An 18828-nucleotide genomic window follows, 5' to 3' on the forward strand; every position below is an offset into this window, starting at 1 on the left:
ACAAGTACAAATACTCCAGATACTGTAGATACTCCTCTAGATACTCATGATACTTTAGATATTGTAGATACTCAAGATACTGTAGACACTCAAGACACTGTAGACACTCTAGATACTCCAGATACTCATGACACTCTAGATACTGTAGATACTCTAGATACTCAAGATACTGTAGATACTGTAGATGACCATAAACAGAGTGTGTTAATGTATGGAGAATGGAGAACATACACATATTCCTCAATCACAGATCCAGCATAAGAAAGTCTTTATATCTCTGTATAATCAGACACGGAGAAGACTCTTTATCGTGCATTATGTTAGAGAATCTTCTGGAGATTTTACTGGAATCATGAACAGTGTGATGATGTAATCATCTGAAAAGTTCAGTTGCTAACAAACTTTGAGACTGTATCAGATCTCAGAAATGGCGAAGTGTTTCATCTAAACCTTTCACGTGTCATGTCATCCAACACACACACACACACACATAAACACAGAGCGCAGAGAGAGAGAGCTCTGATTGGCAGGACTGTTGCCAGGAGGCTCCTGAAGCTCAAAGAACCTAAAGCTGCATCTCAAACTCCTTCCTGCAGCCTATAAGATGTGCAGCGAGAAATAAATCTCTTTACATACGTAGTGCGCTACTGGTCCTGAAGGGAGACCTTTGGGATTGAGCCTGTGTGTGTGTGTGAGTGTGTGTGTGTGTGTGTGTGTGTGTGATTATGTGTGTGTGTGAGTGTGTGTGTGTGTGTGTGTGTGTGTGTGTGAGTGTGTGTGTGTGTGTGAGTGTGTGTGTGTGTGTGTGAGTGTGTGTGTGTGAGTATGTGTGTGTGTGTGTGAGTATGTGTGTGTGTGTGTGAGTGTGTGTGTGTGTGTGTGAGTGTGTGTGTGTGTGCACTCAGGCGTGACTGCAGTGTTTGAATATTTATAAAGTGGATTGTTCTTATGGAGAGGATCCATAGAGCCGAGCAGAATGTGGTTAATATGCCGTGCAACGCTTGCAAATGTTTAGCACTTACACATTTTGTAGGTTCCTCAGCTCGGAACACCTAAAGTTAGCTTTCTAATGTGACTTTAATTACATCTTTACATAACACTCATAATCTTTACTCCAAAATCATTAGAGCCTGGAATTACTATATATAGAACTATTTAAAAAGATTTAAATCCTGTTTCACTCTCTCTGTGTGTGTGTGTGTGTGTGTGTGTGTGTTATATCTGCATATTTCCTACTTCCAGCACAGTGTTCACTTTCTGAACACCTAAAATTAGGCGACATATTTTGGAGCACACTGGAGCAGATTGTTTTTTCTCATGTGTTTTAGATCTTGAAGCGGACACGCAACAACGGGAATATTATACAACACTTTTATAACTTAAAATTTTATTTTAGAAACTTAACAAAGCTGAATGGTTACTGAGGTTAAGGTTTGGGAATTAGCTTGGTGCCAAGTTCTGCACTAAACAGATAGATAGATAGATAGATAGATAGATAGATAGATAGATAGATAGATAGATAGATAGATAGATAGATAGATAGATAGATAGATAGATAGATAGATAGATAGATAGATAGATAGATAGATAGATAGATAGATTGATTGATTGATTGATTGATTGATTAACTATAAAATATAATTTTGCTCCGTTGCATCACTACAGCACGCGGTTGTTCAGGTCTTGTCTTTAAGGATGCGCGTGCCAGCTTCACGGTGGCCGCCATTTTCTCTCTATACTGTTATCAGATATGTGCAAAGGCTATATTTAGTGTGTTATGTGCGCGCGTGCCTGTTTGTGCCGTGCGTGTGTGTGTGCGCGCGCGCATGTGTGTGTTCGCGCGCTTGCGTCTGCATCTGTTTTAAGTCTGAGAGCTCGTGCAGTTTCTTTCCTGCGTCCCGGCTCCACATTATTTGAATGCACGAGCCTGGCACGTCCATGCATGTCTGCAGACTCTGTACCGGGCACTGCATTGCAGCTCCGTGTGAGCACGCTGGCAGCGAGACAAGAAGGCGCGAGCGGAGTGGCATGACGCGCGGGAGGGGCTGGCGCGCGATCCACAGGCATGGCTAACGGGAAGGAGGGAGGAGCTTTACTTGTCCAGCACTGCTAAAGTAACAAAGCCGTCCGTTATGTACGTTATGTAGATTAAAAAACAACTAAAAAACTACTCATCCCGAGCCTCCAGAATTTGAATCCGGTCACTTTCTGTTTCGCGCGCTCGAAAATGCCTTCGCAGGATGCCATGGAAACGGATCATTCCATTGAGCGCCTGAATGGGGGGAGTCTGACACGTTAAACACGAAAAACTTGTGATGGGAAATGAATTATAATTATCCTTAACAGATGTAATTAATATTATAGTATGTAATAATATGTATAATGTGGAACAAAACACTGTAGGTAGTACTGTTTGAGAAAAATAATTACGGCAGTGACAGGAAGCAGAGTTACTGCTATAGCCCTGAAAAATAAAGCGCCAAAGTTGCTAATTCCTCTTATAATACAAATTCTTATTAAACATTACAATTTTTAGTCAGGAAATTTGTTCATAGTGACACTTAGTGTTATGGAACGTCCATGAAACTGGTTAATCTCTGTTCTTGCTTACGCTATGGCAGCGATAAACGACCGTTCCCTCACTAGCCTCTCTGTTTTCTGTCTATTAAAGTTCATAAGAGAAATAAAAACATGTCTGTTGATGACTAACGAAGCGCAGAGAGACTCCTTCTGCGAAAGTTAAATAAACGCTTCCTCATCGTAGCACGTGCTTTTAATCCGTTTATGTCGCGCGTCTGTCGTGCGCTAAAACCGAACAGCGCTCTGCTGTAAACGATTGACATTTCAGATTGGATGTAATACAGATTCAGATTTGTTCTTCTGCCCCCTCCATCATCTAATCTAAGATCTTCTGCCATCTTTTCTCACAAGTTTCTTTTATTCGGGTGTCAGGTGTCCTTAAGTCCCTGTGATGGTCGACTTTGGCTTGTTCGTTTTCAGAGCCCGAAAGTGTGGAAAAATAAAAACAGCGAGTGATGTGTTATTTTTTTTTCTGTGTTGTTTTTTTGTTATGTGTAGTGTAGTGCTTTTTATCTCGTCTTTCTACATTTGCATCCTATTTGGCAGAAAACGTCAGGACTGTCCCATCTGCCGTTGCCACATGATATGTGAAACGTGGTGTCTTCCTTTTGTTTGCGAGTCCTTTTCCCAGCCGTCGTGTCCTGATATCATACGTCTGTACAAAGTGACACTCTGTCTGCTTTCAAATGCCAGCTCTGTAGACACGACGGAGGAACGTTTCACCAAAGGAAGCGTCTGCAAGTGCAGACAGATCTCGCAGAAATACACACAAAGAACGACAAAAAAAAGCAAACATACAGAGTGGCTCAGATTTGGCCTTGTTCCTATACAGCTGCTTTGTGTTTACACGGCGAGCCGAGATGAAGCTGTGGAGGGTTTTGAAGTGTGTGTGTGTGTGTGTGTGTGTGTGTGTGTGTGTGCATGTGTGTCAGAGAGACTGTGAAAAAACACACCTTATGGTACATCTAGTTTATAATCAACTGCTGCTAACGACTTGAGTAGAACTAGGAGCGAATTTAACATCCATGTTCATGTTATTCATATATAATAATTCACATCAGTAGCTTTTTAAATTCTCTTGATGACCTGCTGCTGTTGTTGTTATGGGCGTGGCCTGTCTAACTAAAACATTAAAAAAAAAAAACTGGTTAATACGAAAAGGAAGAATTGGTTTCCGTGTTAAAGTTCAGCCTTGCCCTAGTGTTGTTCTCAGATAAGATTAGCGTAGCAAGCTAACTGCTCTAGCTACCTCTCTGTATAATCTAAGATGACGTACATTTTCCTTTGATTCAGTAATTTATCACTAATTGGGAGCTAGAACGGAAGAAACCCCAAATCACACGAGCCACAGGATTGATCAGAGGAATCATTTGTCTCAGTAGCGTGAGAGAAATTCATCGTAGCTAAAGTCACGGCTCGGTGTCTCAGACATTCGTAGATAATGTTGATGCTTGCTAACCTTTGCCGTCTTTGCTGTTCAACGGTAAAAAAAAAAAAACTCGTACTTAAATCAGATACGTATATTTTATTGGTGGAAATTTTTATGCTTTGTTTCAGTGAGTCACATGATTCATTGATAAGAGTCGACTCCTTCGGCTCCTGAATCACTCACTTCCTAAAACAGTCCTGGTGATTCTTCTTCTTCGTTTTTGGATAAAAGTGTTCACTGAAATCTCCCTCTAGCTTTCTTGAGAAAAATGTTTGTGTTAGCATATAAAATGTTATATCTGTGCAGCGTTAGTTGTTGTGCATGTGATCCATTTCCATGGAGGAGTCGATTCAGAGAGTCGACTCATTTGTAAAAAGGACCCGGAATGTATTTTGAGTCTGAATGATTATGGAAGTAAACTGTCAGTGCTTTATAAACTCCGTCTGGTTACCCAAGATGTTCATGCGAATAAAGCTACGTTGAGATGAATGGAAAAGGAGCGTATGATTTGGCTGACATGTGGTGAAGTGAAATTGTAATTAATATCGGTGTGGTCCGGTCAGGGCTTTCTGCTTTCTGCAGTCTGGGAGTTTTGTATTCCAAGAAGAGCCGAGTCTCTGGGGCTTCGGCGTGAAGTGCAAAGCCCCGTCGAATTGCTTTTCTTCACTCGTACTGTCCTTAAATGACTTTCCCTCTGTCTCAAAGCCCCTCCCTCCCCGTCCTCTGACTCCCTTTTCTGTAACTGTAGCCTGCTTTCTGTTCTCTCGCTCTCTCTCTCTTTCTCTCTCTCTCTTTCTCTCTGCGACGTATAGATGCTGCATTGATTACACACAAACCCTTTCCTTTTCAGCGCTGATGCACTGGATCCCCAGCTGCAGAGAGAGAGAGAGCAAGACAGAGAGAGGCAGGCGGAGAGAGTGAGTGAGAGAGTGAGAGACAGGGGGAGAAGGAGTAAGAGAGAGAGACAGAAAGACAGAGAGAGAGACAGAAAGAGAGAGAGCGAGACAGAAAGAGAGAGAGAGTGTTGCGTGGAGTTAGAGAGCGTCCTAGGGTTTTCTGCACGACTGAAGAGCGAACTTGGCAGGTCAGACTTCTATGATAGAGGGATTGTTCGAAGTGCAGAAGGGGGGAAAGTGTGTGTGTGTGGGTGTGTGTGTGTGTGTGTGTGTGTGTGGTGGCAGCGTTTCAGTTACTGTTCCTGGAAATCTGCTGCAGAGAATTTCTCAAGAGTATTAACTCCACTCCGGTGTGTGTAAGAGAGTAAGAGATGAGTTAAGACTGACGTGTGTGTGTGTGTGTGCGCGTCTGTGTGTCTGTGTGTGTGTGAGAGAGAGAGAGAGAGAGAGAGAGAGAGAGAGAGATTTTTTATGCTTACTATCATTGTACAATCATGAAGCTGGCGGAGATCGCAGGAGTTTAAAGTATCAGGTGTGTGTTTTTCATAGTTTTTGCATGATTCTTTAGAGGCGGTGCTGGTGATGAGGCTATGTTAAGCTCTGCCCCCTACAGACCACCTAAGACGGGCCCCCGGGTCTCTCTGGGCTCCTTGCATGAGATCTACAGATCTGCAGGAGTTAGAAATGCATGTGTATTTAGATGTGTACAGTAATGCAGTGTTTACAGTGTGGCAGTAAATGAAGGATGGCAGCGAGAGCGCACATGCTGCATGTGATTTACGTTTATGCTAATTATCTTCTGTCATTAGCACTTAATTACAATATTTAAATTCTAATTTGTGAGGTTTTTTAATTGCATTCCCCAGTGCATATCTTTGTGTAATGAAGATTTTTATTTTCTTCCTGCAGCATTTTTTAATTTATTTGTATTTATTTTTATCTATCTATCTATCTATCTATCTATCTATCTATCTATCTATCTATCTATCTATCTATCTATCTATCTATCTATCTATCTATCTATTTATTGTCAAATGAAATTTTTCTCCCTACATTTGTCTTGTCTTATATCTGTGGAAAACCTGCTTTGCCGCCTCACTTTGCAAGTAATTTACAAAGAATATTGCGTCACGTGATGTCACGTGGAAGAAATATTTAATATTTAAATGAAGCTTATGCAAATGAGTTCAGATCCTAAAGAATCTCCTCCACGTGGAAACGAAGTCCGGGACGCGGTGCAGTCCGAGGCGTTTGGTTTAATAGAGAAATTAAATAATCAAGAAATCTTCTCACTCATCTTTCTTCACCTCCTTTCTCAGCCCGGTGCTGCTGTTCTACATGAGAAAGGAAGCTGAAATAATCCGAAGTAAATAAGAAATACAGATTAGCGTGAGGTAAAGTAAAGGATTAAACAACGTTATAATGATTAAAGTGGATTAAAGAGGCGAGGCGAGGCAAGGAGAGCATCTTGGAGCGGTTTAGAAGAATCAGTTTTCTGGAATACTACGGTTTCTGGAAAAAAACAATAACGTAAATAAAAAATCATATCGTAAGCACAATAATCTGGTATCTGTGGTGTTGTGTGATGCGCGGTGTGATGCACTGCGTGTCACACGGAGTGTCGTTTTTTCACTTATTCCACTTCCATCTGTCTCTCAGCCTGCTGTTTTTTCCGCCGCGCCTCTGTCTCTAATCTGATGTGAATATATTAGACGTGCAGAGGCGTGATGAGAACTGAACAACGCGTGTGTGTGTGTGTGTGTGTTATTATTCAGGATGCTGATCCCTTCAGTTTCCTCTCACACCCTCCTCCTCCTCACACATTCAGTTAAGAAATGACCGTCACGTCTACACACGCTGCGATGGAGCCGTAACGTGACAGAGTTCCTGTGTTCACCCTGACGCTGATTAGTTTCCTGTAACAGCGTGAAGAAAAGTTGATTTGATTTATTACAGAAATCTAACGTTGTTGTTACTTGCGTTAAAGCAGCTGTAAACACAGGTTCCTTCACCAGCCTCTCAGCTTGTGTTCCTGAGCTGTAAATACTTCTAAAGTCTGACTCTGGAGACACCTTCCTGTTTGTTTAAGTGTTAATAAAAGGCGGTGTGTGATCTGATCCTGACTCCGTGCCTCTGTTTGTGTCTCCTCAGATGAGCCGCTGTGTGTTTGTGTGAACGCGGGCCGCCATGTCGCAGCTGCTGCACGTGGAGATCCCGAACTTCGGCAGTGCGGTGCTGGTGTCGCTGAACGAGCAGCGGCTGCAGGGCCTGTACTGCGACGTGTCCATCGTGGTGAAGGGACAGGCGTTCAGGGCGCATCGCGCCGTCCTCGCCGCCAGCAGCCTCTACTTCCGTGATCTGTTCAGCGGCAGCGCCAAGTCCGAATTCGAGCTGCCTTCTTCCGTCACTCCGGCCTGCTTCCAGCAAATCCTGTCCTTCTGCTACACGGGGAAGCTGACCATGGCGGCCAGCGAGCAGCTGGTGGTCATGTACACGGCCGGGTATCTGCAGATCCAGCACATCGTCGAGAGAGGCATGGAGCTCATGTTCAAGGCTAACTCGCCTCACTGTGACTCGGCCACCGCCGCCACAGACGAGACAGGCTCGGAGCCTCAGAGCCCCAACAACAACAACAGCGTAAACAACACTGTAGCAGCTGTGGCGGCGGCAGCGGCAGCGGCCATGTTGGCTCCTCCCAGCTGGTCACCTTCGCTCCGCAGGGTTAAGACAGAGGGCAGCGAGACGCCGCTCAGCCTCCTGGGAGGAGCCAAGAGGAGTTCTGGGATGCGAGGAAACTCGTTCTTCTACCCCGGGGTGCCGGGAATGTACCCCGTCATGCCCGGAGAGCGATCCAGCCCCGGAGCGTCCAGCCTGCCCACCACAGACAGCCCCACGTCTTATCAGAACGAGGATGAGGAGTTCGATGAGGAGAACTATGACGGAATCGGCGAGGATACTTTCGCACAGATGTACAGTCGCACAGCAAATCCTTACGCAAGTAAATATCACGTTCATCCTCAAACTATCAATCTATCAGCGTTTCGGGGTCAGGTTTAAATCTCACACGCTTCAGACTAACCGAACAGCACAGATTTACATTAATGATTAAATCCAGCAGTCTGAGGAGAGGCATTCAGCCAGACACAAATCACTTAGTCACTTAGTTTTAATTCTTATATTCTCATATTTTATAATAACACCACGTCCTGAAAGCTTTAAACTGGACAGCGGTCAGCAGGCCGCGTCGTGGTGGTGGTCAGACCCCATTATGACACGTGTTATATTTGTTCATATCACTAAAGGTTTCTTCAGTCGTCACTTTGCTATCAGTTTTTTAAAGGATTTGATTCTTGATCTTCTCGGGAATGTGGGCCGTAAAGTTACAAGTCAGACTGAAACTCACCGATGAATGTGCAGGACTTTCACCATGAGTCAAAATACAAGTAAAAAAAAATGAAAGATTTTAATCAGAGACGCTCTAAAATGGAAAAACCTTCTTTGCCAAACTGGTGGAAAGTCAAAATGGGTGGAAAGTCAAAATGGGTGGAAAGTCAAAACCAAGGCAACTTATTTTCTTTCCAGCTTTCGTTTAAGTTTGCCTTCTTTATTTTCCTTTTTTTTGAAGTATTATTTATATCATTTATATCGTGACGTCTCAGATCTTCGTGATTAGTTGACAATAGGAGAATAAAGAGAGTGAAGCTGCACTGATATTCATTTTTAAAGACGCCGAGAAATAACGGTACGATACAGAGGGGTTGTTTTTATTGAGTTTATTTTTAAATTCCAGCAGAAGTGAGACACTTTCCTCATCACATCCTCTTCTGGCTTCTTCATTACAGATCAAAATCTTTAAATCTATAAATAAACATTTTGTGAAAGCTGCTTTGTGAGAACGTTCAGCACGGTGAAAGAAATAAAACAGAACTGAGTTGTACAGATCGACTCAGACTGTACAGATATAAAGAAATGGATCAATGAATCTGATTAGAATTACTTCGAATTTGGAAAAGAATAGAAATTGAACTGAAATGTTGAGCTTTAAAAATAAATGTGTGTTAAAAACAAATAACATTGAACAGAGTTACTCTTTTTAAAATAATTCTAGATTTTAATTAAATTAATTAATGCTGCAAAGATTTCCGATTTCTGATGTAATCACGGATAAAAAATATTTTATATTCAATTCAAAAAATATAATTTTTTATTTATATATAAAAAAATTAAATAGATTTTATATTTTATTTTAAAAATATATTTTTTATTTATATATAAAATAAATAAATAGATTTTATATTTTATTTAAAAAATATAATTTGCAGCGATGCTGTTTGAACGACTGCATTAAAGAAAGAAAGAAAGAAAGAAAGAAAGAAAGAAAGAAAGAAAGAAAGAAAGAAAGAAAGAACAAAATCAGTAGGATTCAGTGGCGTGTCTCATCAGTCACTCTGGAGCCTCGGATTTCCGATCTTCCTGTAATCCATTCGAGTTCGGACACGGCAGGGTCACAGTGTGGGATACCTGAGAGCCGTGTGTGTGTGTGTGTGTGTGTGTGTGTGTGTGTGTGTGTGTGTGTGTAGAGGTCAATTAAAAGAGGATCAGAGACAAAAAGTTGAACTCTCCTCACTCAGAATAAATGTGTTGAATTTTTTTAGCCAATCAGATCGTGACGCCGCCCGAAGCAGGAAGTGACAAGCTTTTAAAAAAACAACAACTTCATATTAAACAGTCTGTTTTATTTGGGAATCACTTTACTAACACGTAAGCATGCGTCCTTTCTCTTTACACGTTGAGGATGTAATTTGCATACGCTCAGGATAACATGGAGAAAACCAGTCGGATCTGACGAAGCTGATTTTTACATATTAAATAAAAGAAAAGTGCAAATGTGCAAACTTTGAAAAAGTAATGCATATATGTTAAAGCGGGTTTATTAACATCTTTCACGTGAGCAGAAATGCACTTCTTGTCCGTTTTTTACGTGTTTTGTTTAATGACTATGTAAATAGACAGAACAGTGGGCGGAGTCGATGCAAATCGGTTTGATTGTGAACTTCAGGAATTTGTAAAAGGAACTGAACGCTTTTCTGCCGTCTGAAGCAGAGATTAAACTCTGGTCCGGTTAAAAATTTCACAAAATTCTTTTTCTGCTTCTTCAAAATAAAAAGTTTCTCCAGTCGATGCCTTTCATACGAGCTTTAAAGAACACGTTTCTGTACTTTTCGACACGTCGCACTCACTTTATTCTGCGCTCTAGCTCACGTCTGATCACGCACACGCACATGCAATGAATTTCAGAGATGGGACCTCACCGTGGCTCGTTCCGGTATCCCTCGTTTTCTGCTCCTCTTTTGAATATTTATGAGTTTCCTCGCGAATAAGTTTCTTCATGCATATGCAAATTAGCTTCCTAATATGGGATGCTGATCAAGCAGATCCTCAGAGGTACTACATCATCGTTAACTAGGTTACTTAGAAGGTTAAATGTTTTTGTGTGAAGATGATGTGAATGTATTAAATATCCGGAATGGAGTGATTTTTAGCGTCTCTCTCTGTCCCTCAGTGACGGATAAACCCGAGATGGTTTCTGTGCCTCTGGAAAGTCGTTCCTGTGTCCTGCTACGCCGTGATTTGGTGGCGCTGCCCGCTAGCCTAATTAGCCAGATCGGCTACCGGTGTCACCCCAAACTCTACACGGAAGGCGACCCCGGGGAGAAACTCGAACTAGTTGCAGGTGAGTAGAGCATTTTTATCGTTTGTTTGTTTGTTTGTTTGTTTGTTTAGATGCGTTAGATATGTAACCTTTACTGTGCTTAGCTAGAGTCATGTCGCATGATGAAGTGGAGTTAATGCTAGCACACAGATGCTGATTGTAATTCTAAAATATAAAAATAAACAGTTACAGCTTTAGGTCTGAATGATTACAAAGCTCTGACACTGGAGACTCCTTCCGTAAATATGAATTAAATCTCAAAGTCTGTTGAAACGGAGCGCCCACCGCACCGGTCACTGTGAATGAGCTGTTGCTATGGAAACGATAACACTCATAAGGAGCGTGCTGATGTGCAGCTGCCCTGCTGTCAGGAAGTGAATCAACACTCCTGACCAATCAGAATCCAGAGATTATTCTGATGCTTTAAATGACACATTCAGGAGAAAAACGAATTTAATTTTACCTCCTGTGCGTCATTTCACCCGCAAGTCAACAGTCCGAGTTGTTTGCTAAGGTGATGTAATGGACCGTGTACAGTGTGTGTGTACAGTGTGTGTGTGTGTGTTACATTTACATTCTGGGGTTATTTTGTGCCACCAGAGCTCTGAATACATGACTGTGGAACAACAGTGCACTGTTTATGGACGGTGTGTGTGTGTGTGTAGGTACAGGAGTGTTCATGACCAGAGGACAGCTGATGAACTGCCACTTGTGTGCCGGCATTAAACACAAGGTCTTATTGAGGCGACTGCTCGCTACTTTCTTCGACAGGTTTGTAAATTAATTAATTAATTAATTCTCGTCTCTGATTGGCTGGCTGGTGTCCTGTACTTCAGAATCAGAACCAGTGTTACAGTCGAGTACTGTGGGATTTGCTCGTGCAAGGAACTTGCCTCAGTGTTTGGGTGCACAAAAATAAAAATTATAAAAAGAAAAATGTAAAGAATTTTAAGTAAGATTAACTGTGTAGAATATAGTGCAGTGTTATAAGGTCTAAAAATAAATGAACACATTCTTCCAGAACATTCTAACACAGAGTTGCTCAAAGCTTTGAATTTTAAAAATGAGCACTAAAAAAATTTACATTTTGATTATGCAAGATTTTTTTTAGTTTTCTCTGTTTTAACTCCGCCCCCTTTAGCCTCAGACTCCTCCTTATTCCCCCCTCAGAGTTGGCGTGTCTGTATTAAAGGTTCACGCTCTGTAGTTTATGACTGGTTGTATTTGAGAAGCGTGTTGGAATACGTGCAGCGCGTGATGGCCAAGGGGCAAGGCGTCGGTCTTGTAAAGCCAAGATCACAGGTTTGATCTCGCCGTTCAGAAGCTGATTCAGCAAGTCACATGTGAAACACGTTGCCCCGAGACACAGACACTCAGCGAGCAGCTCTCAGGTGAACCAGTCACTCAGCGCTTAAAACTCTGCCCTAAAGACCAAAAGGTCATGAGTTCAGATCCCACCACAGCACCAGTGACGCACTGAGCTCCTGCAGCTGATTACTGAAAACCAAATGATCACTAAAGAAATAATAATACGTCTTTCTGCCTCTGTGGAATAGTTAATATGTGGGTTTTTTTTATAAAAACTCTGAATATCACCAAAACCACGTGTGTGTGTATGTGTGTGTGTAGATATTTTAATGAAAATGTGCTGATAGATGGTTGCTCATTGTGTTTTATTCCCCCTGCGCCCCCTGGTGTGTGTGGGTGTGTGTGTGTGTGTACAGAAACACTCTGGCGAACAGCTGTGGGACTGGAATCCGTTCCTCGACCAGTGACCCGAGCAGAAAGCCTCTGGATAGCCGAGTTCTGAATGCTGTTAAACGTATGTTCCGAATATTTCAGATTAGAATTATATCCATTTTATATCCATAAACATTAATAAAGAGTCGATTCATGTCAGTTTACTTTTTAATAAGCATGTGTTTACAGTAGGATGTGCAGTGTGATATGTGATACATTAAGAATTTAATTTGAAATATGCCCATTTATTTTTACAAAACACGCAGGCCACACCTCCTTTTCTGAGTTTGACAGTTGGAAAGGCCACACCTTCTTCACTGAGAATCACAGATACAGATACAGATTTACTGACACTAGCAATTTTGAGAGCCACGCCTCCTTTACTAAGAATAACAGACACACAGGCCATGTCTCTTTTACCAATAATGACAGACACACAGGCCACACCTCTTTTACTAATAATGACAGACACACAGGCCACACCTCTTTTACTAATAATGACAGACACACAGGCCATGTCTCTTTTACCAATAATGACAGACACACAGGCCACACCTCTTTTACTAATAATGACAGACACACAGGCCACACCTCCTTTACTAAGAATAACAGATACACAGGCCACACCTCTTTTACTAATAATGACAGACACACAGGCCACACCTCTTTTACTAATAATGACTGACACACAGGTCAAACCTTGATTACTAAGAATAACAGGCACACAGGCCACGCCTCCTTTACCAAGAATGACAGACACACAGGCCACACCTCCTTTACTAAGAATAACAGATACACAGGCCACACCTCTTTTACTAATAATGACAGACACACAGGCCACACCTCTTTTACTAATAATGACAGACACACAGGCCACACCTCTTTTACTAATAATGACAGACACACAGGCCACATCTCTTTTACCAATAATGACAGACACACAGGCCACACCTCTTTTACCAATAATGACAGACACACAGGCCACACCTCCTTTACTAAGAATAACAGATACACGGGCCACACCTCCTTTACCAAGAATGACAGACACACAGGCCACACCTCCTTTACTAAGAATAACAGATACACAGGCCACACCTCTTTTACTAATAATGACAGACACACAGGCCACACCTCTTTTACTAATAATGACTGACACACAGGCCACACCTCCTTTACCAAGAATGACAGACACACAGGCCACACCTCCTTTACTAAGAATAACAACCACACAGGCCACACCTCTTTTACTAATAATGACAGACACACAGGCCAGACCTCTTTTACTAATAATGACAGACACACAGGCCACACCTCTTTTACTAATAATGACAGACACACAGGCCACATCTCTTTTACTAATAATGACAGACACACAGGCCACACCTCCTTTACCAAGAATGACAGACACACAGGCCACACCTCCTTTACTAAGAATAACAACCACACAGGCCACACCTCTTTTACTAATAATGACAGACACACAGGCCAGACCTCTTTTACTAATAATGACAGACACACAGGCCACACCTCTTTTACTAATAATGACAGACACACAGGCCACATCTCTTTTACTAATAATGACAGACACAGGCCACACCTCTTTTACCAATAATGACAGACACACAGGCCACACCTCCTTTACTAAGAATAACAGATACACGGGCCACACCTCCTTTACTAATAATGACAGACACAGGCCACACCTCCTTTACCAAGAATGACAGACACACAGGCCACACCTCTTTTACTAATAATGACAGACACAGGCCACACCTCTTTTACCAATAATGACAGACACACAGGCCACACCTCCTTTACTAAGAATAACAGATACACAGGCCACACCTCTTTTACTAATAATGACAAACACACAGGCCACACCTCTTTTACTAATAATGACAGACACACAGGCCACACCTTGATTACTAAGAATAACAGGCACACAGGCCACGCCTCCTTTACTAATAATGACAGACACACAGGCCACGCCTCCTTTACTAATAATGACAGACACACAGGCCACACCTCCTTTACCAATAATGACAGACACACAGGCCACACCTCCTTTACTAAGAATAACAGATACACAGGCCACACCTCTTTTACTAATAATGACAAACACACAGGCCACACCTCTTTTACTAATAATGACAGACACACAGGCCACACCTTGATTACTAATAATGACAGACACACAGGCCATGCAGACATACAGGCCACACCTCTTTTACTAATAATGACAACCACACAGGCCACACCTCCTTTACTAATAATGACAGACACACAGGCCACACCTCCTTTACTAATAATGACAACCACACAGGCCACACCTCTTTTACTAATAATGACAACCACACAGGCCACACCTCCTTTACTAATAATGACAACCACACAGGCCAGACCTCCTTTACTAATAATGACGGACATACAGGCCACACCTCCTTTACTAATAATGACGGACATACAGGCCACACCTCCTTTACTAATAATGACAGACACACGGGCCATGCAGACATACAGGCCACACCTCTTTTGCTAATAATGACAGACATACAGGCCACACCACTTTTACTAATAATGATGGACACAGGCCACGCCTCCTTTACTAATAAAGACGGACACACAGGCCACACCACTTTTACTAAAAATGACGGACACACAGGCCACACCTCCTTTACCAAGAATTATAGGCACACAGGCCACACCTACTTAACCTCTTTCAGGTAGTTCATCTGGCAGTTTGCAAATGACTGTCTCTCTCTCTCTCACTCTCTCTCTCTGTCTCTCTCTCTCACTCTCTCTCTCTCTCACTCTCTCTCTGTCTCTCTCTCTCTGTCTCTCTGTGTCTCTCTCTCTCTCTGTCTCACTCTCTCTGTCTCTCTCTCTCTCTCTGTCTCTCTCTCTGTCTCTCTCTGTCTCTCTCTCTCTCTCTCTCTCTGTCTCTCTCTCTCTCTCTCTCTCTCTCTCTCTCTCATTTCAGTCTACTGTCAAAAATTTGCGCCCAACTTCAAAGAGAGTGAGATGAACGTGATCGCTGCCGACATGTGCACCAACGCTCGCCGCGTCCGGAAACGATGGCTTCCCAAGATCAAGTCCATGCTGCCCGAAGGCATCGACATGTACCGTGGCTCAGGGGCAGGGCTTAATCTGGGCGTTCCGTTGACCTTTGACCCAGACTTCAAGCAGCTGCCGCTGTTTGGTGAGCGTAAGGATGCTGTAAGAACTCAGCAGCAGCTGGACAGCGAGAGCGGAGAGCTCATCGAGGGCCAGGCGGAGGAGGAAGAGGAGGAGGAAGGAGCCATGGTCGAGGGAGTGGAGGAGACTTTGGGGGCCAGTTCTCTCCTTATGGGGGTTGAGGGCGGAGTTCAGGGTCGTCCGGCACATGACGGACAGGAGGAGCAGGAGTTTGGGGAGGGGCTGAGGATAAACGGGCAGTGAAAAGCCGCTGCAGAAGCCAGGCTGTGTTTCAATACTGTTTTTATTGCACCCTTATCAATTTTCCCTAGATTGAATGTAGGAAAGGTTGTTTTGGACACGTTATCAGCTCGAGTGACGTTCCTAAGATGACCTCGTGAATGTGATCAGATTTTTATAAACAGTAAAAAAAAAATAGCAGAAGTAAAAAAAGCAAGAGACTGACACTCACACAGGCCACGCCTCTTTACCCAGGCCTGACACCGGACACGCCTCTTTTATTGAGACTGATAGATAAAGAGGCCTCCATTACTGAGAGTGACAATCACAATAAAAGAGGCGTGGCCTCAGACTATTCTTCTAATCCTGAGGTCTGCGTTTCGAAGAAGGTGCTCATGCAGGTGCGAGGGTTTTCAGGACAAATTAAAAACAGTACTGAAACACGCTACGCTAACACGTGCAGCAGGGCATGCTGGGTAAAATGGGCGTGAAGGACAAACACAGGCATTGCTTATGTAAGTAGAAAAGACAGATTTGCACTCGAACTGAGAAGCACTTCTTTTTTTTCACCAAAACTGCAGCGAAGTGGTTTGTGAAGCCGTGAGGAGGCCATGCGAGACCTGAAAGTGCCTCAGCGAGAGATCCCTCTGGAGACTTTTTGCGATACACTGAATGTTCTGTATTTTCCAGGAAAACTAAAACCTCCCACCAAAATGAAAGCGATACATTACTCCATCGTCCGTGGGGAAATCACTGTGCATGTGAACGGCTGCGGCCAGCCGAAGCTCCGACTCTCAGGATCTCGCTCCCAGATACAAGAACGAGGTTTTAAAGGGATTCTCTGTCGTCTTTTAGTCTGATCTCCATCCACTGCATCTCAGGTTTATTCTCTCTCCGTGAATCTATACGCCATTCCTTAAATCAAACTTATTATAGAGGTCTAAAGGGGCAGTTATTAAATTCTGGTCAGATTTCCTGTTTATTTTGTATTTTCCAACCACAGAGCAGTTCAGTATAAAGTAGTTCCAGTTACTTTACAAGTTCCAGAATGCTTCCTGGTATTACTACGCCATCAGGAAAAGTAGTTCCATGTTACATGGAAACTAGCAGATACGATAGTTCACCCGTTGCTATGGCGATAAACGGGAATAAAATTCACCTGACAAAATGTGAAATCCGATTCACCGAAAAGGGAAAGGACGAGTGACGTGTATTTGCGGTTGCTTTACTGACCAATCACAGCTCAGTCCTGTGAGCCAATAGAAAATTAGTTCTCATTTCCCTCATATCATTTAAATTTTGCTTTATTTTGAGCAATTTTGCCTAATTTAATGATTTATATTAATATCAGCAGTAAAAGTTTAACAGGCAGGAATTTTCTTTATGCTGTTCACGCGTTAAGGATCGATCCTTCATCCCGCGTTCGTTAGCGTTCTCTGTTACACCGATCAATAATCTACGGATTTCCGAAAACTTCAGGATTTTCATCTGCTTTTATATTTCCATCGCTCATCAGAGATCCTCATCTGTTTTTTCAGCTGCCGATTAAACTGGGTTCCTGACGCTGGGTGACAGGCTGCAGATGTGATGTGTGGAGAGTTTCAGGAGATGAGAGTTTCTCTTTAATGACTGAAGCAATGCCTGTGTTTGTTAAAAAACAACCTGGACCGTCGTTCACAATCAGACTGAAAGAAAGAAGAGCGCTTTTTCCCGGGAGACGGACCGCGTACCTACGGGACACGGCAGAATGCTTCCAGCCGGGACGCTTGCATGCAAAACGAAAATAATAATGATACGATTCACAGAACCACAGCGTCGGAAATGAAATGCGGACCGTTCTATCATTTTATTTTCTTTTATTTCCCTCCAGCATCTGGACTGTAGAAAAACAATCCAGCTGATTTTCACTGTGAGGGTCAGAAGAAAAGTTTTTTTTTTGTTTTGTTTTGGCTTATGGTTCTCTACTGTAAATTATTTAAGATGAGACTGTCGGCATTTTATGTTTTTTTTTTTTTTTTTGCTGGCTTTTTTTGTTTTGCATTTGCACTTGAACTGAGGGAGTGGATGGAAGAAAGCGAAGTGACTCGAGCTCTTCAGCCGTTTTGTTCTCCCTCGAAAGCGATAGAAAAAAAAATCTGACGAAGAAATTTCAGTGAAATTTCAACACTACGAGCTCGGGACACATTTTTTCTTCCGGTGTGTGTTTTTATTTTGTTTTTTTTTTACCTTTCATTTCATATTCACGATGCAGAATCTATAGCAAACATACAGCAGCAGTGTGCTCCTCCTCCTCCTCTTCCTCCTCTCCTGCCTGTGTGTGTGTGTGTGTGTGATGCTCAGTATGATGCTCAGTTTCCTGCAGAGTGTTTGATTTTTCTGCTGCAGCAGTGTGTGAGATGACTCTACACTCTCCCAGGACACAGGCATGAAGAAATCCTCAATTATTATTTTTCTTTTTCTTTTTTTCAACAAAACATCATGAGAAAGGAGAGGAAGAGTGTGACATTGTTGTGGTTCGGAAATCAGAAATCTTGTTTTCTCACAGTCAGAATCTTCAGGTTTGTTGAATTTGTCTTGTGAGGGAATGTTTTGGTCAGAAATCAGATGGACACAGTTTCACCTCGAACCCCGGTGCAGTCGATCAGTCAGGGTTAGTCTGTTTTTACACACTGTTGGATATGTTCCCTAACCTACACATCATAAACTACTCGCCTTCCACCATTTGAATAATTTGCATGCTGTAAAATCACACGTGTTGGAACACGGCGTCTCGGCTCTGCACCGCCACCTAGTGGACAGAGCTCTTTTTTTTTTTTTTTTTTTTTTTTTTTACACAGGAGAGAACGTGAGTAGTGACATTTTGGGATTAATCGTCACTGGATCCACAGATAAAATCCCGGAGTATTAATAGGCGATTTATGAATCATTGGTATACTTAAGTGATAGGAATTCCTGCTCTTTTCACTGAGTCAGTTCATCTGTCAAGTCGACTCTCAAACAACTCCTTGACATTATGTCCTATTTAGAACAAAATGGCAAAGAGTCTCTTTTAAAAT

At 42.5% G+C, this 18828-nt stretch overlaps 1 protein-coding gene across 3 annotated transcripts in view; it reads left to right on the forward strand.

The window, feature by feature from the left end:
* LOC131348483 (nucleus accumbens-associated protein 2) overlaps window positions 1-18618 on the forward strand; it is a 38164-nt gene extending 19546 nt beyond the window's left edge. For 2 of the 3 annotated variants that reach the window (XM_058383491.1, XM_058383493.1), the window contains exons 2-6: window positions 7057-7903; window positions 10469-10639; window positions 11284-11389; window positions 12343-12440; window positions 15339-18618. In XM_058383491.1, coding sequence (XP_058239474.1) covers window positions 7093-7903; window positions 10469-10639; window positions 11284-11389; window positions 12343-12440; window positions 15339-15796 — 1644 coding nt within the window. In that variant the 5' untranslated portion in view covers window positions 7057-7092 and the 3' untranslated portion in view covers window positions 15797-18618. Of the gene's footprint in view, window positions 1-5193; window positions 5438-7056; window positions 7904-10468; window positions 10640-11283; window positions 11390-12342; window positions 12441-15338 lie in introns of those variants that run through there. The other variant, XM_058383492.1, reaches the window with a different exon arrangement.
* Window positions 18619-18828: the final 210 nt, after the last annotated feature.

This window comes from Hemibagrus wyckioides, linkage group LG28, assembly GCF_019097595.1.
Source record: "Hemibagrus wyckioides isolate EC202008001 linkage group LG28, SWU_Hwy_1.0, whole genome shotgun sequence".
NCBI lineage: Eukaryota > Metazoa > Chordata > Actinopteri > Siluriformes > Bagridae > Hemibagrus > Hemibagrus wyckioides.